Raw genomic sequence first — 24,568 nt, 5'->3', positions numbered from 1 at the left:
ATTATTGTTTGGTCTCTTCCTTGAGATACACTGCCAAAGCTTCTCATTTCTGCCTTCTCTTTTGAACTAATTGCAGTAGTACTTCCAGTTTATGAGTTCTGTCCTGCAGCACATGTGTGTACACTGTAAACTTCAAATGCAATATTTATATTGTAACCCTCTGATCAAACCAAAAATTCTCTTTCCAAATGTTTTTAAATTGTTAAAAGTCAGTTCAGCAATATGGCAGTATAGTTGATTTATATAAGCTTGCATGTGGTAAAAGAGAGGCATTTTAAGCTACAGAAACATGTAACATAAACACATTGTTTGAGAGAGAAGAGAGAAGTAAGATTTTTTTTTTTTAAACAAAGTTATTAGTAGATAGAAGATGAAAGGGGATGAGACAGAGAGGACAGGGAAAGAATAGAGCTTGGCGATAAGAGAGAAGAAGGAGATAAAATAAAGATTAAGATGCAGGTCAAAGATTTGACCACTAAGAGAGGAGAAGGAGAAAGAGACAAATCACAGCAATGTACATAGTTCAGAATGGCCAAAGTTGGAAGAGAGCAAAAAAATGCAATCTGAGGTAAGAAGTGGTATCCACCCCAAAGTGTATAAATCCCCCCTATGTGAAGCATTCAAAGGGGAATTCCTCCCCATTTTGAAAAATGAATTATAGGCATTGTCATCTAACATGGCTTTTAGACCCTGAAAACACTGCCAACTTTAAAGCAGTGCATTGGAAACAAAGTTTTATTCTGACAGTATTTACAGTATGGTTCTTCAGTTAGCAGATGGTAGAATCAGTAGCCAACTGTTTCAGATCTTTTTTCTATACTTTTAATCACCTTACTATTGCTTTATATTCAACAAAACCAGACAAGCAAGACACACACACACACACACACACACACACACAAAACAGAATTGAAATGACTTTATTAGTGAGAACGTTTTGGCTGCTGCTTTTGTGAAGGAAAGTTTTGGTCATTGGAACTGTGAAGGAATGCCCAGCTGCAAAGATTTCTGCTTGTTAAGTTGGACATTTGGGTACATAGGTCTTAAGTGAGCAGTAGAGTTATGTGTGGGTTATAAGCACTCTCACACACAACACTATAAAACTGTCTCGATTTAACGGGATGATTAATGCCTCTCAGACTGCTGAATGAAATATGAGGTAATCTGACTCCCCGATCCCAGTCAAAACATGCCCAACATGAGGGCAACCCACATCCTGCTTTGAATAGAGAGCTTTTGCCATTCTGTGTCATATTTTGAGATTTGCATTTTTTGCCAGCAAAAAAACAAGTTGTATAATGTTAATTTTGGTGCAAAGACTGTGTGTATCAGCATAACATGCTATGTGAATTATGTGATAGATCATTTGTATTTCTTCAAGGGCCAGTGAAACAGAGTGACAAAGGAGGAGGGGAACACTGGTACCTTACAGGAAACGGTGACTTAACCAAGGGACTTAATAACACCAAACTGATAAAAGACACCCTAAACAGGATATTAAACAGCTAATAAACATTTAGAGGCATGTATGTTTCCCTTTAAATCCTTCCCAAGCATCTTGAGGAAAATGATTGTTTGAATTTTCACGGTCTGTTGAATGCATGCTGTCGACCACAACTGATGCAAGTGACTCGTATAGGGGTGAGGTAATAACGTCATGTCATTAGACCAGTAATTTGGGGTGGCATGAAGGACTCCTGAGTGGTACACCCATGTGTAAATGGCGCATTCATGCATGAAATACAGCACATTTCTCAATTATTTAATTTAATTTATATGTAGCTTGGAAGAATATCCCAGCTCTTTAAATATAATGTTAAAAGCCTAAATTATAAGATGAAATGATTAACCTGGAGTTAAACTGCTTGTTGTCTATGGTGGTTAATGTGGTTGTTGATAAATGCCAATGACTAAATAGTTATGTGGGCAGGTGCTGAGATTTCTGCTTCTCATTTTCCTGATTTGGACCCAAAAGTCCACGCTTGCTGAAATTTCAACACACTCCTCCACATACTGACATTTTCAACTGCTCAGCAATAGGGGCTGACCGTGGAGGATAAACATTTTTTTTTTTTTTAAATAAACAAATACATAAATAAATGCAAGAACATAGAAATAAGCATGGCCATTAATAAATAATAAATACAATTCTACTTTTATTTATTTATTTTGTGTCTAGGCCTATATGTTAATACAATAGGTACTAACTTTAACTTAAAGTGGTAGAAATAGCTATGTATAAATAAATAATAAAAATGTAGAAATACATAAATAAATACATGTATATGTATATATATATATATATATATATATATATATTTACATGTATTTATATATATATAGACATAAGTTAAAGACATGGCCTGGTTTGGAATTGCCAACATTTAGGCATTGAATTATGTATTTGTGTGTGGATTTCAGCCTTTTATTCTTTAATTTATGAAATACCGTATCTATTTTGTTCTTGCTGTATTGATTTCAGCATTTGTTCTTTTATTCATAAATTGCCATATTTATTTGGCCATTATCAATTAATTAATTAATTAATTAATTACCATATTTAGTTATTTCTATATCTCAACATTTCCATTTGTATTTATTTATGTATTTTGTCTTTTTTGTACTTCCTGAGTGACACTGACAGTCATTTATGGTCGACAAAACCTTTTACTCAAAACAAAATAATAAGCTCTGTTCTAATGTCTCACTCGTCTTCACACTGAAAATGTGACTTCATTGTTCAGTTCCATGCCAATACGTGCCAGATCTATTCAAATTGCTGCGGTTCCTACGGGCTGCCAATAGAGGTCCCTAAAAGGCGCTGATTCCTTGATACCTCTTTACAATGTGAATGTCATCAGTTAACTATAACAAATGTGCATGCTGGCTGCTGTCAGAAACAGCTCAGCACTATTTTGCTGCTGCTATTTCTACTTGGCTGTCGTTGCATGTTCACAGGGAAGCAGTTTTGAGCTTTGGGGCCAGAGAGTACATTAAGGGATACAAGTATTTCAATTAGCAGCACAAGAAGAAGCTATAACTTTCTGTCAAGGACAGAAACATGGCAATGCATTGCACTTGTAGATCCTTAGTTGTTAGTCAGTCATATGAGGCATGAAAAGGCCTCACCGTGATGTGGATCACTTCAAAATGAGTGGGAATAGTGAGGCCAGTATACATGCTTAGTGGTGGAATAAGTATTGAGGTCCTTTACATAACTAAATGTCCCAATACCACATTATAAAACTACTCCATTACAAGTAAGTCCTGAACTGAAAATGTTACTTAACTTACTTCAGACTAAAGTCAGACTCCACACAAAAATGTGTTTTGCTTATTGTTACTTGACTTGGATGTTTGAGTTTTTACAAACAAGTGTGATACACTGAGTTTGTTAAAATGAACAGCATTTGTATAGTCTGTCTGAACATGGGGTTCACTGCTTTAAAATGGCAATTTCAACAACAAAAACCTCTGTTTTGTTATTTTTATCTTTAGTGCTTCATCTACTCTTTTGTGCACAGTAAGGTGTTTAATTTGTCTCTACCTTTAGTGACACATGCTCAATGCTTGAGTCAATGTGTGAGCAATTATGGTTAAACACAGGCACTTCAGGCAAAGTCATCAAAACAAAAAATTGCCAGAAAAAAATAAAATTGTAATTGAGCAGATTTTCCTTCAGTTCCTACAGACTGAGGTTAACCTCTACCACTAATGTTCACACAATGCTGTTTGGTTGCCAATTTCATTCCACTTCGCGGTATGAGAGTGCATGTTTTTTTTGTTGCATTGGCCCAGTGGAAAACACCTAGCCTTCAGTGTGAGTGCTATGCTCTGCCTTTTGTTTGCAGTGGCCAGCATAGCATGTTATGATTTGACACTATAAATAAAATTGAATTGAATACCTGTTCATCAGTTTTGACATGATTTTGGTATTATATAGTCCCTCTAAGAGTGACATTTACTGGCTGAATGATCCATCTGCGGTTTCTCTCTAATAATAGCAGACTGGGGCAAAAGTGGTCATCTAGGGAGGATGTATAGTGTTCCATTAGAGAGCCACTTCAGCAAGAGCAGCCTGAGCAGCAGTAAAACTACTGTCGTGGGCTATTAACCAGCATGTGTTGTAAATGAATAGCCCAAATGGTGCTCATTAGTGGTCTCTCCCACACCAGCCATCACAGAGGAGAGGGGCTTTAAAGGCCCACCCCCTTGCCAAGAGACAAACAAGCCCAGTGCAGGAGCAATAGTTGGATTTTTACATTTATACAGATCCAATAATTACCCCCTGAAAGCCAGGATTAGGCCTTGTGATGCATGGGATGGCTGTGAAAAATGCATTCTTCATGGGCAAGTCACTCAGATCTCCAAACTGAACACCAGCTCCTGACAGGCTGTGAAAATCTGTCTTGACTTTGCTAAAGTTGTTATACTGTTGCTCTAATTCCCTAAGAGACATTGTGTTTTTAGAGGGCTTTAGTAGAAAGACTCTCAAACAACAAACCTATCTGGAAGGTCCCAATATGTTTTCCAAAAATTAAAGTAATATAATATTTTGTTTTGTGTTCTGTATTTTCTCAAACACAGGGGCCTATTTGTTTCTAGGCCTGGGGCCCTTATGAAAGATGGATTCTTACTCAAATTTACAAATGTATCTGCTTGCACAACTGCAGCTTTTGGGGTCTGTGATGGTCCAAAGCCAGAAACATTTGCTTCTCTTGGGAATTAAGGCGTAATGCTGTTGTGGAAACAGAAACCCAAACTGAGTTCAATGTTGTCCTCAGACTTAATTTTCAAACAAGAAAAACATCTGAGTCGCATAGAAAGGTCATGTCTTATTAAAGGACAACACCAGTGTTTGTGCATTTGTTTTAATACTAGTACATTGGCCAATTTCTAACCATTTTAAAAGAATGCTGGCCACCATTGGTGTTCATTCATTTCAGTGCCTTCAACTTTGGTCAACTTGCAAAACTGTTGTTTAATTGTTGTTATGGCCACAAGGTTATATTATAATTAATATATTATATATATTATATATATTATAATATATATATATATATATTATAATATATATATATATATATATATATATATATATATATATATATAAAACAAAGGTGGAAGAAATATCCAAATTCTTTACTTAATTGAAAGTAGCAATACAGATCTGTAAAATCAATTTTACTTATGTAAAAGTACAGACGTATCAGGAGAACAATTTACTTAAAGTATAAAAGTCAGTGTACCCACTATGCAGGCAAAAAGCCCTCTGTCAAAAGTAACCGGGTTGGGTGATATGTTCAAATTTTCTAACCGGCCACGATCAGCCCAGCAACTGGCGGTGGCCATTGCCAATATATTCGCCGTGGTGAGTGCAGCGGTGGCTGTAGCGACTCCCCTTCCTCTTTGGTCAGCTGTGATATGTGTTTGAGGGACGAGTTTGCTTCGTTCCACTTTAGTCTAAGAAATAAACAGAATAAACTCACACACTGTCAAAAAAGGAAACCTATTTTGCTAAATCAAGTTTCTGTCCTTCACCTAAGGAAGACCATATTAATTGCCTTAAATCATCCAAAACACACTTCATTCAAACTCAGATTCAACACACTAAAACTTAGTTTTCCACTGTTCCAACAATCACCAACTCTGGCTTGGTCGAAAAAAATCCTTAATTCACCAAGTAAGATGTGACAATATGAGTTTCCCACACCTGTCATAGTTTATGATTACCGCCCATGATCCCAAGCAGGTAAAACGTTCTTAGGCTTTTGCACAGTTTGTACAAACAACTCTCAAAATATTGGACAAAAAGTCTGTCATATAATTACAATGTACAACGTCTTGACCATTCATAATTTTGTCCACCTTGCAAACTCCTGCTTGATGTACAAAATAACCCCAAATCTTGCTCATCCTCCACTGAGTTTGCTTCACTTATTCTCAGATAACATCAGGCAAACAGCATCTGTCTGCATCTACCAGAGGCGACTGTGTAGCTACCGGACAGGTCAACTAAATTTGGCCTGTCTGCTACAAGCTTTTGGAACACAATACCCTGCACTATCAGACAATGCTCTACTCTCTCTAGTTTTAAATCACAACTGAAATCATGGCTGAAACATAACCAATCATGTGTCCATTAACCAATCATGTTTTGTATGATGTAATGTTTTAAATAGAAACAGTTTTTAATTTTGTATGACTAGTGCAGTGCCCGTTTGGAGCGGGTGCCTGTTCGGAACGGGCCGATAGCATGATTTCCCCAGTATTATTATATCACGGTGACATGATGTCAGCTGATGCGTCTTTTACAAACGAGCTGGCGATGATGTGTTCGGGACTGCAATTGGTGTTCGAGGATTTGGTGAGTAATCCCCTTAAGCCTCTGGGGTGCTCCTCTCTGAAGGCGCTGTCATTCAAGACAGCTTTGCTGCTTGCACTGACCTCAGCTAAGAGGGTGTGTGTACTGACCGCCCTGTCCGTGCACCCAAGTGGCTTGTTGCTCCACGGTGACTGCAGTGCGGCTACTCTCTGACCGAAGCCCTCCTTTGTTACCAAGAACTAGAGGAGTTTGTTCAGGTCGAGAGTTATTCAGTGAGATGCTTTTTTCTGTCCACCCCATGCGGGGGTCAGGGAAGCAAAATTAGATCTGCTTTGCCCAGCTTGTGCTTTGGCATGTTATGTGGAACACACAGGTCCCATCAGACGCACTGAATAGCGTTTGTGTGCTTCGGGGATGGTGTGCTCAGTAGAGCCTTGTCCAAAAAGCATCTTGCAGGATGGGTTTGTGAGTGCATCTCCGCAGCCTACAGGCAGACTGGAAGACACCATCCCACTGTGGTCCATGCACACTCGTGATAGTGTCGGCGGCCTTGTTCGGTGGGGTGAGTGTCAAGGTCTGATGTACTCCAGCGCTGTGGTCTACGTCCTGTCCGTTCATAAGGTTTTATCTCTTGGACATGTCAGGCTCCTTTTTAGGGTCTGTGCTAGAACGACACAGGAGTGGTGAAAAGGGATGGGTTTGTGTCTGTTGCGTTGCATCTTCAGCATTTCACAAAACACAACAGCAAAAGCAAAAAACTAAATGACATTTGGTGAGACCCAAACCGCAAAAGGTAGGTACATATTGGACAATGATTCCTATTTGCTGATTAGATGCACTGGCTGTCAGTCTGTGATAAACAGAAGTTATTCTTTTTCCTTCAGATTTAAGGGCCGACTCTGTGCCTTGCAGTGCATTGCTGCCTCACAGATCGGGATGATAAAATCAAGTAAAACGTTAAATTGCTGTGCAGCAGTTCAATAACTCTATCTCAGCTCGTACATGTACTGTACATGGTCACATAGTACCGGTAATTAATGTTACACAACAGCGTTTTCACAATAATGTGTTTCAAGGATAAATTACTTTTTTGTAAAGAGAAAGTTGGAAAAGAGGCTATGATGAGCCATGGTAACTGGACATCTCCTTCACAAAAAGCAGAATATCGAGTTATTACTGACCGTGTTAGGGTCTGTATGTGCGTAACGGCACTGCACTCTGACCCAGCACTTCAGAGGCTTCGGATTTATCGCCATATTGGTCTAGATGCTGCAGGGATTTACAGTTTTTCCCAACTGCTTTTACACTGGATTGGGAAACCCTGGGTTGATTGAACTAGTTGTTAAAGGTCCCATGACATGGTGCTCTTTGGATGCTTTTATAGTGGTTCCTTAGGTGGTTCCCTAATACTGTATGTGAAGTCTCTTTCGCAAAATTCAGCCTTGGTGCAGAATTACAGCCACTAGAGCCAGTCCCACTATGAGCTTTCCTTAGTATGTGCCATTTCTGTGTCTGTAGCTATTGAGGAGGAGAGAGGGGGGTGGGGGTGTGGCTTTGACCAACTGCCACTTTGCTCGTTTGAAAGCCATGATGTCTCTCTCTCATGGGTGGGCCATGCATGCCAACAGAGAAAGGGGAGGTAATCTTGCTCCTTATGACCTCATAAGGAGCAAGATTCCAGATTGGCCCATCTGAGCTTTTCATTTTCTCAAAAGCGGAGCAGGATACCTAGGGCTCGGTTTACACCTATCGCCATTTCTAGCCACTGGGGGACCATAGGCAGGCTGGGGGACCTCATATTAATGTTAAAAAACCTCATTAAGTTACATTTTCATGCCATGGGACCTTTAACCACACGTGACACAGCTTATGCGGGACCGCGGTTGTTAGGTTTGGTGAAGCCGAGTAACTGAAATAAATCCAGGGCATGTTGATCTTGATTCGTAGTACAGGCCTCAGGGCCACACTTATTCATCATGTAATCAACCACGGATTGACCATGAGAGAAGCCCATCTTGAGTAGCTGTCCATACTTCAAACCTTCAGAAATGAGAACAGGCATGCAACTATCTAATGACTATTTCAGCATTATAAATCAATCAGACTTTGTTTTGCACAAAGTGCATACAATACCCCCCATACTGCTTTTGCTGTTGTGTTTTTTGAGATGTTGTTTTGTTTTGTAAAATGTTGTTTTGTTTTGTTAAATGTTGTTTTGTTTTGTGAAATGTTAACTAACAAAGTGAGAGAAATGTCCTACAAATTGATTTATACTGTAGATTTTATCCTGTTAAAGTATATCTTAAGAGGCTTAAAAATGACATTGATACTGATTGCTCCTTTTGGTCTAACGTGCCTGAAACTGCTCTGCATCTATTTTGGAATTGTGCTCATACTATGAGGTTTTGGTCTAATGTCCTTTTTTTCATTCAAGAACATATCATTGTTGATTTCTCCTTCACCTATAAACATGTGCTTCTTGGTTTCTATGATTTCAGAAAGCAGGAGGTTAATCATTATTTTATTATAAATCTTATTTTTCTTCTTGACAAATACCATATTCATAAATGCAGATTTAGAAACTCTAAACCTTTCTTTGCTGCATTTGTTGAGCTACCATATATGTATTCCACCTGACAATGACATAAGCTTGTATGTTGTATTCGTTGTAATATTGTGATTTTGTTGATGAATCACAAACAAATAGACTATGTATTGCCCAACGACGTTAAAAATAAACTGCCTCCCCAAGCTTTAAGGACTTGTTTAATAGTCCTCTACAACCGGAACCCTTGTTTTTACTTAAACGTTCCCCCCGGAATGGTTATTTCGTAGTACATGCTAAAAGCTGTTAGTGGGAAGTAAAATAGTATTCAACCATTGTATTCAACATGGCAGAGGTAAGCTAACGATGATGAACCTTATTTTTCGTACGTCAGTTGTATGTGAACAATTTATTTCTAATGTCACATTTTATTCGTGTTTTCTAGGAGTATGTCTGATTGAAAAAACAGGTAGAGGAAAGTTGGCTAGCGTTAGCCTGATAGCTCACTGGTCAGTCGGTAACGTTAACTTGACGGGTAACGTTAACGTAGCTAATGTTTACTAGGAACGTTAGTAACGTTAGTTGTATTATTGCTAACAAGCTAGGGTATTTATAAAACTCATATGCGCCATTGTCGGCAACGTGTTTTATTTATTTTAACCATGGATGTATTAAGAGAGCGAAGCGGCGTAGTAGTTAGATAGTTAGATTTGATAAGTATTTTGCAGTGTGCTGCATTTACAAATGTGTGCAGTGTGCTCAGATCTGGCTACACAACTGAACCACAGACCAAGATACTGGCTCCAGGGGAAGGAAATAATAAGGCTTTGGCTACATTTTGGGTAGCTAGCTACATCTTCAACAATTTGCCTCCTGACAGTGTAAAGATGGAAACGCTAGTGAGTGACAGTCGTGTGCTGCAATGATCTTCTGACGGTAACGTCTTATGAACATCAGACATTATTAATTCAATTTTCTTTATAGTATCAAATCATAACAATAGTTATCTCGAGAAACTTTACAGATAGAGTAGGTCTAGACCACACGCTATAATTTACAAAGACCCAACAATTCCAGTAATTCCCACAAGAGCAAGCATTTAGTGCGACTTGTCATAGTAGGAAAAGTACAGGTGTTTATGACAATAGCTCTGTTGTATGTCTGCTCTGTCCCAGTAGTCATGGCAGTGTTAAGGCCTCTTTACGGTACACATCCATTTGACTGTGCGACGCTTCTGTCGCGCCGCTCCACTCTATTCCTATGGGTATCAAGCGACTTCAACGCGCCCGCAAAGCATTCCGGGAAGGCGCCGCTGCATTTGAAAAAATGCTGCGCGTCCAAAAGCTGGCCGATGCTCATCTTTATGCAAATTAATCCGTTGAACGCGACGCGACTATCCAGTAGAAGTAGACGAAAATCTTTTAAACTGACCTTTGTCGATCTGAAATAAAGACAGATTCAGCAACTGTATGGCCTATTTCTCACTTAAAATGTTTTCAGAAACACGTTTCGGTGAACTATTTTCGTAAAATACTAGATCGTATTCTCAACGAGCCGCCATGACACTCTGTTGAAATTCTGGAGAAGCCAAACCCACGTCAGGCGTTCGTCCAATCAGCTGCCTGTCAAGGGCGTGGAGCATCAACCATTGATGTATGACGTCACGACACCACGCTTCAGTCGTGTCGGACAAATGGATCTGTACCGCTACAGTCCGTTCCCGACCTGTCGCGTGACAATGTGACGTCAAAATGACGTAGATCTCGCTGGCGCGCCAGGATTTAAAGTGCCACCAGAGGTCGTGCACCACTCTATTTTTTTCAGCGGCGCACGACAAAGCAGAAACGGGAAGCATGGACAAGTTCGAGGGCAAGCTTTCCGAGCAAGTGCGCCAATAGCAACTGCATTCTGACTGGTACCGGATGCCAGGACTCTCAGAGTGACTGCAAGTCTCTCTTGTGAACTTACTGGGTTAAGATGAGTTCTTTTATGGTGAATGAAAGGGTTGATCCAACGAAGTAGGTCATCGAATCGTTGTGCAGACATTCTGAAGTATTCAAAGTGCTTCTCTTCATCTATCATCCTCATTTGTTTCACGGGGATATTGAACTCACCATGGCGTTATTCAAAGGACGAACATTCCACCTTCTTTTTCTTTGTTTCTTTGCAAGCGGGCTCAAAAGCAGCTGTTCTTCCTCATCCATTGACTCCATTATCATCTTAGCCTCTGTTGACATTGACGTCAATGCTGCTGACAGTTCTGCCATTGTTTACCTTCTTCTTACCTTTTTTCACGCGCGAGTATAAATAGTTACAACGCTCCCATAATGTCACACGACAGGTTGGGAATGGCGAGTATAATGAACGCTTTACACTGGGAACACACCGCCCGCATAAGTGTCGCGTAGCATAAGTAAGTGCCTGATCGTGCGCCTGGCCTTTCACACTAGACGTGTATTTCTACACGCCGGTCACAAAGCGATCCTTCTCTTTCTCTCTCTCCCTCCCTCTTACTGTTCTAAGACCCTAAAATATCAGTCATTGCTATCTACCATTCAGAACCTTGGGTACAAATGCAAGCTCATTATGCTAGTATTTGGTAGTCTAGGTCATGTACGCAGGCTGGACTGTGCATTGGGGGGGGGGCTAGCTAAAACGTGTTGGCCAAGTACTGTTCATTCTCAACTACTATAGGTGTTTATTTGGATAAGGCGATGTGTCCTGTACCCTTTAGAATTGTATAATTCATAACAATGTGCTAATCTGTTTTAATCTGTTGGCTCATTCAAGAAATTTGATTCCTAATGAAATTTGACTTGTAATATGGAATCACATAGTGTGTGTGTGGTGTTGTGTGCCTGATTGCATGTCTCGCTGTGAGAAGATAAGACATAAACCTAGCTGTTTTATTTTGAAATGTGTTTATTTTGTTAAAATATTAGGGCTGTAACGAAATGCGATATGAAACCGAAATGGCGACACTCAGCTCCGCGAACCTGTGAGAAGGCAGAATCACGACACACCCCTTCCAACTCCCAGAGTTATCTTCCCGTCCAGATCCAATGCTACCGCATCTTTAAATTACTATTAGTATTAGTCGTTTTGGTGCCTTGTCCCCCTTTTGTCAGGTAAATTTAGCTAACTGTAAAGACAGCTAAAATGGGGGGGGGGGGGTCACCGGTAATGCTAACGGAGGTGTAATGTTACGAATGGCCGCTGTTCTGACTCGGGTGCCTGGGTCTGTTTCCCGACGGTTCAGGAAACTGCCATTAGCGTCCTTAGCACCGGAGATACACTACCGGTCAAAAGTTTGGGGTCACTTAGAAATTTCCATTCCACTCCATTCCAGACAGAATATCAGTTGCGTTGTTTTTTTTAATCAGGGCAGCAGTTTTCAGATTACATTGTGTTTACATTATTGCAAAAGGGTTCTCGACTGTTGTAGACAGAAGTGGCTGAAGAAACGCTTGAAATCCATGCTTTTTGGTCTAAACGTCATACCCAAATTAAAAGTGGTACAGCTCCCATATACTTTGACGCTCTGGGGTGTGCGTGATATCTCTATGTCTCTATGTTCCGTTTACTGAGTATAACTCTCCTCCAGATGTTAGAGTTTGGTGGCTACTCGCTATGTTTGTTATAAGACGCACACCGAGCACATTAATGCGTTCACAGATCCAATCTTTGCAGATGTTACTGCTCAGTGTTTGGCAAGCTAATAAGCCGTTAACCTGTTAACTTGAGCTTTGTCCTCCACTCAGTTTAACTGCTAACCCCCCGGTACCGGTCAGAGAGGCGTGTTTACTTTGTGTCTTGGGCCTCCGGTGCGTCCAGCGACGGGCTCCGGTCAGTTTTTAATTAGCCTACATTAGTAACAGTTAATTAACAGTTTAAAAATAAACTTGTTTGTTTTATTGTCACAACAGAACAGAGGAACATCAAAATATATTAAAGTTCTGATAAATAAAATGTATAAAAACACAAACTTAAAGGGGTGGTTCAGAATTTTGGACATAGGACCTCATTTCCAAGTTAGCCAGTGTGTTATTTATCAGTGGAGACAGTTTTCAACACTTTTCATCCAGTTGCAGAGTTCGCTGGTGCTAGGCTAGCTCAAGTCAACAGTATCTGCTAGCCTGCCACTAAAAACAGGCTTACCCACTCCACAGTACACCCGAGGCAAATAAATTATAATGCCAGACTATCGATTAGGGCTTTGACTCCGAACTTCGTTATGCGAATATAATTTGAATATTTAAAAAAATAATGATATTCGAACGAATATTAGGCATCCCTTAATATTCGAATTTCTAACCTGTTATGGGCATTATTTTTTGTAAATGTGTTTGCTTGTAAACCTTGTTTTCAATTCAGATTCCGAGGCTTTTTCACGAATTTCAAAACGTAACTACACGTCGTGGCGACGCACGTCCCTCGACCGCGGCTTGGTAGCGCATTTCCTCCGACTCATTTCCTGGTTCTCTTTCTCCATAAACAACGTAAAATCAAGGAGAGAGTTAACTTTTCCTGCTCCAGATTTCCCACCGTGGTCAGAAAACACAGGGGAGACGATTTGTTTCTCTCACTATGACTCTAGAGTCGCTACTCGCTCTGAAGCTACCGGTAATCACCGTCACTCTCTCACAACACACACTCCCCACACACACGCCGGCTCGATGCACACACCAGCACACAAGTATGAACATCAGACCACTTACGTAGGCTACGGTGAAAGCTCTGAAATTCCTGTCGAAAGCATACTGTTTGTGTTCTCGACTGTTGAGAACTCCAGACTCCAGGGTCTGACTTTTCATTAAAAAAATGTGTTTTTCTTCTGAAAACATAATTGCCTGCCTATTGACATTGCCCTCTGGTGGACAGAACATATACAACTTATACCAATATAGGTCTAGGTCTTACTGAAGGCATTTAATGGTCAAAATATTATTAATAAATATTCAAATATATTCGAATATTAATAAACAAACAAACTTCGAATATGATTTTGGGGAAAAAGCCAAAGCCCTACTATCGGTGTAAATTTCTGTTGATAAAATAATGTTAGAAATAAAACTACCCTTGCATCTCAGTGATCGCATCACATTTTGAGGGACTAGTTTCCCAGCAGTGGTGTAATTTTACTTTACGTTAGTTGTACTGCGCCGAAAAGTAAACAGAGAAGCGCACTCCAGTCGGGAAACTAGTAGCTGCTGGCTTGGACATCAAGATACCAGCAGAGACCCTACTCAAGTGGCAAATATGTAGTGATCATTTTAGACCAGACAACTTTGAAAAACCCCGCAATCTAAAGGACCACAAGTCACTGACAACGAATGCGGTTCCATCCGTCTTTCTAGATGCATCAACAGCTACTGATGAACAGGTAATAACTTTCGGTAGGCTACTCTAGCTAATAAAACTATCCCCTTTCATAACGTTAGCCTAGGATGTTGTAGAGCTCCCTCTGGTGGACAAACTAGGCAACGCCAACACTCAGAACATAGTTGAAGGGTGTTTCGTCAGTTTTCATTTTATTTTTTAAATATTAATTTATTGGCCATTATAAATGCCGATACTGATAGTTTGGAAAAGGCCTAATATCGGCCGATAATATCTAATTTCCTACCTATTTCTGGCTGCCACTGGGAAAAAAATAAAAAAATAAAATCCATTCCCTACCGACCCATGACCTCAACTGACAACCAACCGGAACCAAACAAAAAAATTATCCCTAAATGGAATTTAGCCATCATTCATTTTATTATTTAAAAAACATTTCACTCATGAATAGACAGACTCCAGAGGGTTATCGATGTATGATCCTGTATTGTAATCTCATTTTTTTCACAGACCCACAGCTTGCAGGACATGAGGCAACAGGCAGCCGTTGCTGCCAAAGTCTTCATTCAGAGAGATTATACCAAAGGCACTGTGTGCCAGTTCCAAACCAAGTTCCCCTCTGAGCTGGAGACCCGGGTATGATACACCCCTTCACTGTTCTGTTCAGAATGACTTGTTCAATCACAGTAACACATTGAATTGGTAAAATGATGGCTTAATGTTTCCATGACATCCATAAGACACTCCCTTGTCTTGTGGCCTTGTTCAGACTGGTTTAAAGGCCCGGACACACAGAGCCGATAATCGGCCATCGGACAGTCTGGCAAGGTCAGTGACTCGAGTCTGTTCGGTGTGTTCCGTGCTGTCGTTCGTCCGAGGGGCCGTCGTCCTTCATTTTGGCTGATTTGACATGTATAATCGGCGGGGCGGGCACTGCCGGCAGTCGGACTCAAATGACCCATCTGATTGGTAGAGTGCTAACCCGGAAACGGGGAGCGGAATAAGCGTGACTAGAGTCTCTCGAAATCTGACGAAAATCTTTTAAACTGACCTTTGTCGATCTGAAATGACGACAGATTCAGCAACTGCATGGCCTATTTCTTGCTTAAAATGTTTTCAGAAACGCGTTTCGGTGAACTATTTTAGTACAATATGAGATCGTATTCTGAACAAGTCGCCATGACAGTCTGTCTTTGAATTTCCGGAGAAACAAGACCCACGTGACGGGTTCGTCCAATCAGCTGCCGGTTTTCATTTTTGGGTGACAATACAGATTAGCGCCGCCTGCTGTTATGGAGACGTATTACATCTCGTCTCTTCGGTGTGTTCTAAGGCATTTTTTTGACCAACTCGGGGAGACTGATCAGTCCAACTACCTTTTCTGCCAACGGTTGGCCGTCTGGTTGGTGTGTAAGCAATTTAAGGATAACCCTGGGTAGGACTAGGCAATATGACCAACAAATAATAATCTCTTGGGGACGATTCTCAATTTTAGTAAGATTTTTCCTGTTTTTTTTTGTTGTTTTTTTTAAATGCAGGAAGATGACAACATGATTAAAACCTTTATTTATTAGGTCTTCGTGTGAAAGTTAAGAAAGAATAATAGAAGACCCGCACCACCTACAGATTGTCATTGTTATGCATATTCATAGAAAACCGGTCATCCTTAACAGCTATTGACTGTCAGTCCCACATGCTTCTAATAAGGATACTATAGCATGGAGAATTATTTTAATAACCCGTTTCAGCACAGAGAGCAGAAAAGTCTGCACACTACAGGGCTGTTGCACATAGCAATAGTGTTACAGAGGTTGGAAGTTTTGTAGCACAGGCCACAAAAAATGTATGTAGTATAAAAGTATCAAGTAAGTCCACTGTAGTTTGAGACTATGCAAATTCTGTGTTGCGGGGCACGGAGCATACAAAAATACAGTTAAAATAGTCATTTTCAATGACCTTATCACAGTAAATTTGTACTCGTATCTGTTAATGTGTTCATTCATATATATTTTTATTAATGTACATACGGGAAGTAGGGACTGCAGCACCTCCTAAAACCAGATAATATAAAATTCATCAATTGATTAAAAAGTAAAAAACCTAGTGTTAAAACTATAGTGTGTTTTTCCCTTTCTCATAGGCAATATGTGTAGTACTCAAGTATTTGTGGAGGGAAAGAGGATTTTCGTAGTTTTGTCGACCGATGCTGGTTATTCAATGCCGATACTGATTATTAGTAGTTAATGAAACCGATAACCGATGTGCATTTACAGTAAAAATGAAGCTCTTGAATGTGACAAGATTTTGGAATGTTACAAACTCTAATGTAAAACTTAGTTTAAATGCATTAAGCAATTAATGAATGAGTTTGAAACTTTCAACATAACACACACAGTAAATCAAGTAAACATAAACAATCAAGGCTTGAGTCCCTGGTGTTGTTTAATAGAAATACTCTCATACTGCACTCTCACTGACAGTGAGAAAATAAAAGTGAAGCTGTAGTCATTATGTTAACTCACAACTAGCTTAATTTATTATATGCATAACACTTGTAAGGGCTAGCTCTCTGGCCACTCAAGCCCTTGAAGTAGCCTCAGAAGCTACTGGCTGGTGAGTTTAAGTTATTTAAATGAAAGATAAACAACATGTGAGAGGATGTAAACCTGTTATTCAAAAAACCTAGGCTACCTTATTACTAAACTAGATGGATATTTACAACAGCAATAAAGGTGACTGAAATACTGATCTGATTACAGCAAAGACAACATCGGCAGTATTGACGGCCCAAGAAAAAAAAATGTATATCTGCATTTATATCAAAACCTACAGACTTTCAAACATCAACATGTCATTTATTAATATGTATTCGTGTCAAAATGACATATAAACATATTTTTCTATTCTTTTTTGCCTGGAAACGCTTCCAACACGCTTGCGTGTCGCGTGAAAAATAGGCGTCGGTTCTATTTCTAGCATGCAGGCGTTTTCTGAGATGTGCGTGTCACGCAGGCAGTGTGTAAGCTCTAACCTGTTAACATGGGAGCCGAAATATAAACGCAGCTGACACGTTGATGCGACGCAGCCAGTGTGTAGCCGGCCTAAGAGAAGAGACAGGCTGGAGAAAACGACAGAAAGTGTCCAAAGTTTGGAATCAGTTCAAACGTAGTTAAAATGAAAACTCTGCACAGTGTGTCTACTGCAAAATTGAACTAGCTTACCACAATAATAGCACGACATCAATGCTTCAGCATCTCAACAGAAAACATTGAGTCTAACTTAATCCTCCATTCCACGAAGCGGACCCGACAAAAGTAAATCCGAGTCGTATGGACGATGAAACTACCAAACACAACAACTACCAAAAACAAAGACAAGAAAATACGTAGTGGTGACCACAATTTAATCTAAAGAGCCGACTTGTTGACTCTCCCTTCGGAAAAACAGCTGATTGTTGCGCACCATTTTCTCGGCGTTTCACGGAGAAACAGCTGATCAACGATCTACTAGCATAAGTGTAGCATTGTAATCAAATATATAAATGAAAATAGGTTGAGTAGAACTAATATTTACATATAGGCCTATATACAGATCAGTCTCAAGTTGAAACTTGTAGTTCTGAAAGTTAAGTTGCACAACTTAAGGTAATGTTTATGTATGTTTTAATGTATTGTATTGTATGTAGTTTGAGGTTGTTATTGCATTTCAGAAAATGTTTTCTTTAAAAACAATGTAATATGGCACTTAATATGTTTAGTTTTTTGAGGGATGATATTGTAAGCAATGTAGGCAATAACAATGTTGCTTTTTCTGAAAATTCAACCAAACTATTGTATATTATTGCTCTTCAATATAACAAAAGTATTTCTTATCCGATTAATCGATGGAATAATCGGTAGAATACTCGATTACTAAAATAATCGATAGCTGCAGCCCTAATTAACATGACTGTCGTTTACCTCCAAATCGAAATGACTGTCTGCCTGTAACACTGTTAAGAACACTTTCCATGAAGCCGTTTTTTAGCATTGACAAAACTTTCTCTCATGTTTTTCCACACTTCTCCAGCAAAATGTTTCTTCTTTTCCCAGTGTGGTGTCTCTCTCTGACCACATATTTAAGGCTGTTTGACTCCCTGTAGTCTGTACATGGAGGATCATACAGATGTTTGTACAGACGAACCTGCTCTTCCCAACCGACCATGTTGAATTGAAAGCGCAGTGGGCGCGTAGTTACAAAAATTCAGAGGTGCACAACTAGGGCTGCAACTAACGATTATTTTAATAATCGATTAATCTGTCGATTGTTTTTTTGATTAATCGATGAATCGGATAAAAAAACAAAAGCATTAATTTACATCAACTCAATACATACTTGCATACATACTTGTTGTTTTAGTTAATAGTTGTGTAAAGGTAAGTAACCCAAAGAGCAGACAGACACACACACACACACACACATTCACTTGAAGCTTATTCATTAAATTATTACTTTACTTTACTACTGTTATTAACGAGCTAACGCTAGCTTGTCATTCTTGTCAACCTGGATAACGAGTAAACACCACACCAGCACCAGAAGAGCTACTGGAGGGACGTTACGTTCCTCACTTCAAAACGGAACAAAAGTAAGATTCTGTAGTGACTTTACCTTGCTGTTGAACTCCCTTCCTCCTCATCAAGGACTCCAACATGTTTACATTTTAGGTGCTTTATGTAGTGTGAAATACTCCCACACCTTGGATGACTTAGGTCGTACTGATTTCTCTGCCTCCGCCATGTGTTTTAGAACAACGTTACGGGTCTCTGCGGTCTCTCTCCGTATTTCCTCTACTCCCGCTCTGCTCTTTTTTCTTTTCTTTCGCGCTGCGCTGCTCTGCGCTGCGCTTCTCTGCTGCGCTTCTCCGCTCCGAGCTCGACTCAATTATTATTTTTTTTATCTCTGCGACTGAGTGGCGTAATAGTTTATCTCTGCGACTGAGTGGCGTAATAGTTGCACGACACAACGAATCGATAATGAAATTCCTTGACAACTTTTTTTAATAATTGAATTTTATCGATTCGTTATTGCAGCCCTATGCACAACCACGCGCTGCGATAGCTTGCGGAGCCTTCGTGCTGGAAATGACGGCCTCATTTTATGGCGTGCGCACCGCGCGCCTAGAACACCACGGCGACCATAAATTAAGCTTAAACTAACGTTAATCATTCAGGCTTTTTAAGTGATATAACTGGGCAGGCAAGTCATTATGGAAAGAGATCATGTATTTTGCAAGTTCAGTGTGGTTTTAATGTTAATAAATAACTTTAGGAAAATCCTGCAGCCCTTACCTTCTGAGTTTAGCGCAAACAACTCCAGCAGAAAATTAGTTAGTTAGTTAGCAGTATCGGTTATCAGTCAAATAAAACGCAGATACAGACAATTTTCAAATTGCCAAAAAACGGCCCGATAATCAGTCAATCCCTAATATGTATAAATCCATTATTAGATTCCTTGGATGCAGACTCTATCACGTACGAAAACATTGAGGTCTTTTAGAGAACATTTTTCAAGTGTTCCACTCGATCCAATTAACAGACTGTCCCATGAAAAAAGTTCAGTCCAGTCAGCTACAGAGTCCAAATGGTAACTGTACGTTGAAACTTGTAGGCAATTGGTACATTAGGATGTGTGATTTGGTTATAGATATTGACTATAAAATAGATCTGGCAACTAGAGCTCACTCAAAATGTTGGCGTTTTGGCAGTGTATTAATGTAATGTTTAAAGGGATATTTCACCACTGGAAAGATGAATATGTATTGGGTAATTTATGTAGTAGAAATGGGGCCGAGCATAACGTGTTCATTTTTTTTTAATCGCATGCCGGCTATTATTAATTTATTTTACACTTCACTCGGCTTTGCGTTGTGCCTAACAGGCTACTATTTTGACCCTTTGCAGCACCTTTACTTATCATCAAGCTGCCAAACTTCCTCCTGCTGCAGGCTGCAGGCGTGGAGAGAGGAGCAGCAGCAACTCTGAATGCGCTTTTATTTTCCAAAACTCCCGGACGGCTCGTAGACAGAGTCGAAAGCCATATGCGCATTGTGTAAAGCCAAATTAAAATATCACAGAAGCACGTCAAACTTGAGCTACCACCTACAAGCTAAGCATAGTAATACAGTTAACGTTGATGCTAGCCGCTAGCATGCTACCCACTCAGGCAAAGCACTATTTTGGAGAGTGCTACTTGCCGATACTGTGGATGAAGCAAATCCCAAAAATTACTACAGCTCTTGCAGAATGGGTGGCAACTAACTGCAGACCTGTCAGCATCGTAGAGGACTCGGGTCTTAAAGGCCGTAGGGTTGGCATGTTCCGACACGTCTCATTGCCGTCGAGGCCCAGCAGCCCCATGCACAGCCTGTATGACACAGAAAGCAGCCACACTGGAACTGCGTGCAAGGTGCCTGGCAGCTGTCTATTAACGGTGATCACTGGGCGTCAGTGAGTATCAAAATTATTTAGGAGTTACTAAACACTATATTGACTCTGGTAAGGATATGGATTTTTAGTTTTTTAGTTAGGTACTTGGAGGAATTGTGCAAATAATGACAGATTCACACATTTTTCTTACATACAAATCTTAAAATCAAGTTCATGAAGTAACTTTCTTTGCATTCATTTGATTCCCAATCAAGATACACTGGTAAGAATTGCTTTCGATTGTTAATATGTACTTAAAAACTGTTCTGAAATGCAAAATAATAGAATTTTAATCATGTGATAAAATATGCGATTAATCGCGATTAACTAAAAAAAAAAAAAAAAATCGTTTAAGTAGAAATGTGAATTTTTTTTTTTTTTAAGAAGTTGGTGCCTTCTAGACTGAGAAAAGCCAGAAAATGTATTTTTGGCTCATGTGGATGAAAGACAACAACTCCCAGAATGCACTTGCTTTGCTTCCCTACGAGGCCACTCCAAAGCCACACCTACCGGTTACAGTCAAGTAGGTTTTATTGTCATTTCAACCATATACATTGCATATAGTCAAACGAAACAACATTTCACCATGGCTCAAGCGGTGTTAAACATTTAAAATATATAAAAACGACATACGAGACAGGCTACATTTAGTGCACACACATTATAGACTATACATAAAGTGCAATTACTATTCACCGTGAGGTGAAGGTAGAATATAAGAACTTTCTTGAGATTTGCATGATTGAAAATACTAGCAACAATAAATAGTCCATCCGGATGGATGATAGCTCCGTTAAGTTCAGCACATTGGTAGCATTAGTGCTTGGTGGGATGTGAAAACCGAGTATAAACACAGTCGTGAATTTGCGTGAAATGTAGAATGGTCGGCATTTAACAGTCACAAACTCCACCAGCGGTGAGCAGTAGTTGGATACAAGCACTGCATTTCTGCACCAGTCCGTGTTACCTCCACGAGTCTTACCCGTCGACAGAGCAGCATCTCTATCTGCTCGGAAGGCTAGCAGGCCTGGTAGCTGGATAGCGGAGTCCGGTACACTGTTGTTCAGCCACATTTCCACAACAACACAGCAGTCTCTGAACTCGTGTTGGGAGTTTCGTTGAAGTTGGAGGTAGTCCAGTTTGTCGTCTAATGAGCGGACATTTGCAAGCAGGATGGATGGGACAGGTGGCCGGCTAGCGTTAGCTTTCCACCTAGCTCGAACTCCTGCCCTCGTTCCGCTTTCTCGCACACCGCTTTTGATGTCCCCTTCCCCGGCTAGCGGCATCAAGTGTCACCGCAGGCTGAGGTGCTGGTCTGCGTTGCGTAGTGTGTCGAGTATTCCGTCTGTAATAAAGTTCCTGCATATTCTCCGATCTGTACCAGTATCCCAGTGGTACACGTGCGGTAGTTTGAATGCACATAATTGCAAGGTTGCTGCTGAAAAAGTCTTTGCCAGACAAACATCTTACATTTATCCCCTTCTGCCATATCATCTTCAAAACTGCCTTCCGCCATCCTGGTTAGCCTACTAAAGTATAGGTAATTACTCAGCTTTCTCCACAGAGCAATAGCCTGTAAGCTTAGCTTCAAGATGGCTGACACTATTTTGAAGTTCTCTTAATACATCCATGGGTCCCACCCCCTATGGGTGGGTTGAAAACATGCAGAACTAGCTGGCTGTACTGTGGTTGTAGTCCATAGCCTCAGGCCAAAAATGCCTCAGATGACGCTAAATGATGATACATTTTTCCAGACACACAATCCAGAGACGGCTCGTCTCAGGGGGACATGAGGGAGGGAAGCACGGTCATTCGAAAATACTGCCGGGTTTCTACTGATAAAAAGCTTAATGCTAATCAGCGAAGTATCCCTTTTAAGCATACTCATGTACTCCTCCGGGAAGAGATAGAAAGAGAGAGAGAAAAAGCGTGCGAGTACGGACAGAAATGTAGAAATGTAGACATGATACAAAAACTTTGGTTGATCATGAAGACCACTGCTGCTGTACAATCATCTGGTTTGTCAGCAAAGCGTATGAACTACTCTGCAGACTGGATTATCTAACAGAGTGACCACCTTCTTTAAAGGAGAATTCCGGCCAATTTTTACGTTAATCTTGATCGCTATAGCTACGCGAGTACTTTCGATAGAAAAAACCCCGACCCGAATCAGTGCAGGTAACACGGAGAAGCTGCAGCTACGTACTACAAGCGTCCCCTGAGCTAAAACGGCAGTGGTCGGGGCAAGTTTTAGAGTGCCTTTGTGCCTCTTAACAGACACAAAATGCAATTAATATGTCTGTGCCACATGAACAGGGCCCTTACGTGTCAACAAGATGCGTTTTCAACTCAGACATTGTTTAAATTCACCTACCCTGGTCCCTGTCTCGATCCTGCCGGTAGCTAGCTTGCCCTGATAGCCGTTAGCCGTTAGCTGCTAGCTGTCCGGTGAGTGTATTCAGACAGGCTTCTGTGATAATCATCCCAATAAAAATCCACGGAGCGGCGGTGGTGTGGCTATGTCCTCCAGAGGACAGGTCATGTCACGTCTTGAAGTTTATTCTGAGGACATCTACAGGCCGATATTGACTCAAAGTCATAGCGCCCCCTAGTGGAAACAGGAAGTAGGCCTAAAAGTCTGTAGTGCTATACTTTAACGAACTCCTCCTAGAGATTTCATCTGATCGACTTCAAATTCGTTTTGTGCCATCTCAAGACCTTAACGATGAAAAGTTATTAAAAGCTTGAGGACATCTATAGGCCAAAATTGACTTTGGGTCATAGCGCCCCCCGCTGGCAACAGGAAATCCGCCTTTATATGACAAACATCATCCGATTTACATGAAACTTTTATAATATGTGGTCTACATGTGTTACTGAGTCGGCCCCTATACTTTAACCATGCCCACTTACTAAGGCCACGCCCCCTTTCATAACATTTGAACCGTTTAAGGTAGAGTCTTGTGTGAGGTGTCATTGAACTCGGTATAGAGTTCCTTCTTCATTGGTGATGGTTTGGCCCGCCCCCTATGCTTAAGCCACGCCCCCTTTCATAACTGGTGACCCGTTTAAGGTAGAGTTTCATGTGAGGTATCAAAACTCAGCAGAGACTTCCTTTTTTTATTGGTAAAGGTTTGCCCCGACTCCTATGCTTTAGCCATGCCCCCTTTCATAACTAATGGCCCGTTTGATGTGGACTCTTGTGTGAGGTATCATTGAACTCTGTAGTGAGTTCCCTTTTCATTGGTGACCGTTTGCCGTTTGACCTTTAATACAAGTATCTTTTTTTTTTTCCTCAAAATATCTTTTTTTCTCCTCCAACCCCCTCCCCAAAAGAATCAAGGTTTGTATCGAATCGTGGTTCAAAAATCGTGATACGAACCAAATCGTGGGTTATGTGTATCGTTACAGCCCTATTGCCTACACTTTCCATATTCCACATTTCTAGCACCTCTAAGCCCTTGGTATTTTTCAATACCATGGGCATTTCATTTTCTGTTACTTTTTCTTGATGTCGCTGTCGCTTGCCTTCTGCTGTTTGTCGACCACCACAATTAGGGTTGCACGCTATTGACAAAATGTAATATTGCGATATCGATATTAATTTCGATATTTTTCAAGATATGTCAAATTACAAAAGTTATGGGAAAATGCATCAAAATAGATTTATAGCAAATTAAACAAGTTTTCTAACAACACAAGGTTTATTTCAACTGACAGTCGTATTGGACTGGTAGGGTAAACGTACCCATTAAGCCCACCAAAATCGGAGTTCAGTTATTTTAAATACATACTGACATAGTTTTATTAACAATCATTTGTTAAAATGTAAGATTAATCTCTCATAAAAAAATACATTCATTTATTTGTGTATATTTTATCATATAAAAT

General features: G+C 40.2%; 1 protein-coding gene across 2 annotated transcripts in view; it reads left to right on the top strand.

The window, feature by feature from the left end:
* The first annotated feature begins 9,136 nt into the window (after nt 1–9,136).
* The window catches only part of LOC144518015 (golgin subfamily A member 7-like), a 48,946-nt gene continuing 33,514 nt past the window's right edge, over nt 9,137–24,568 (top strand). For both annotated transcript variants that reach the window (XM_078250361.1, XM_078250360.1), the window contains exons 1-2: nt 9,137–9,225; nt 14,721–14,846. In XM_078250361.1, coding sequence (XP_078106487.1) covers nt 9,217–9,225; nt 14,721–14,846 — 135 coding nt within the window. In that variant the 5' untranslated portion in view covers nt 9,137–9,216. The remainder of the gene's footprint in view (nt 9,226–14,720; nt 14,847–24,568) is intronic.

This window comes from Sander vitreus, chromosome 5, assembly GCF_031162955.1.
Source record: "Sander vitreus isolate 19-12246 chromosome 5, sanVit1, whole genome shotgun sequence".
Taxonomy (NCBI): Eukaryota; Metazoa; Chordata; class Actinopteri; order Perciformes; family Percidae; genus Sander; species Sander vitreus.
The sequence above is the reverse complement of the archived record's forward strand: the minus strand, read 5'-3'. Positions and strand labels throughout refer to the sequence as shown.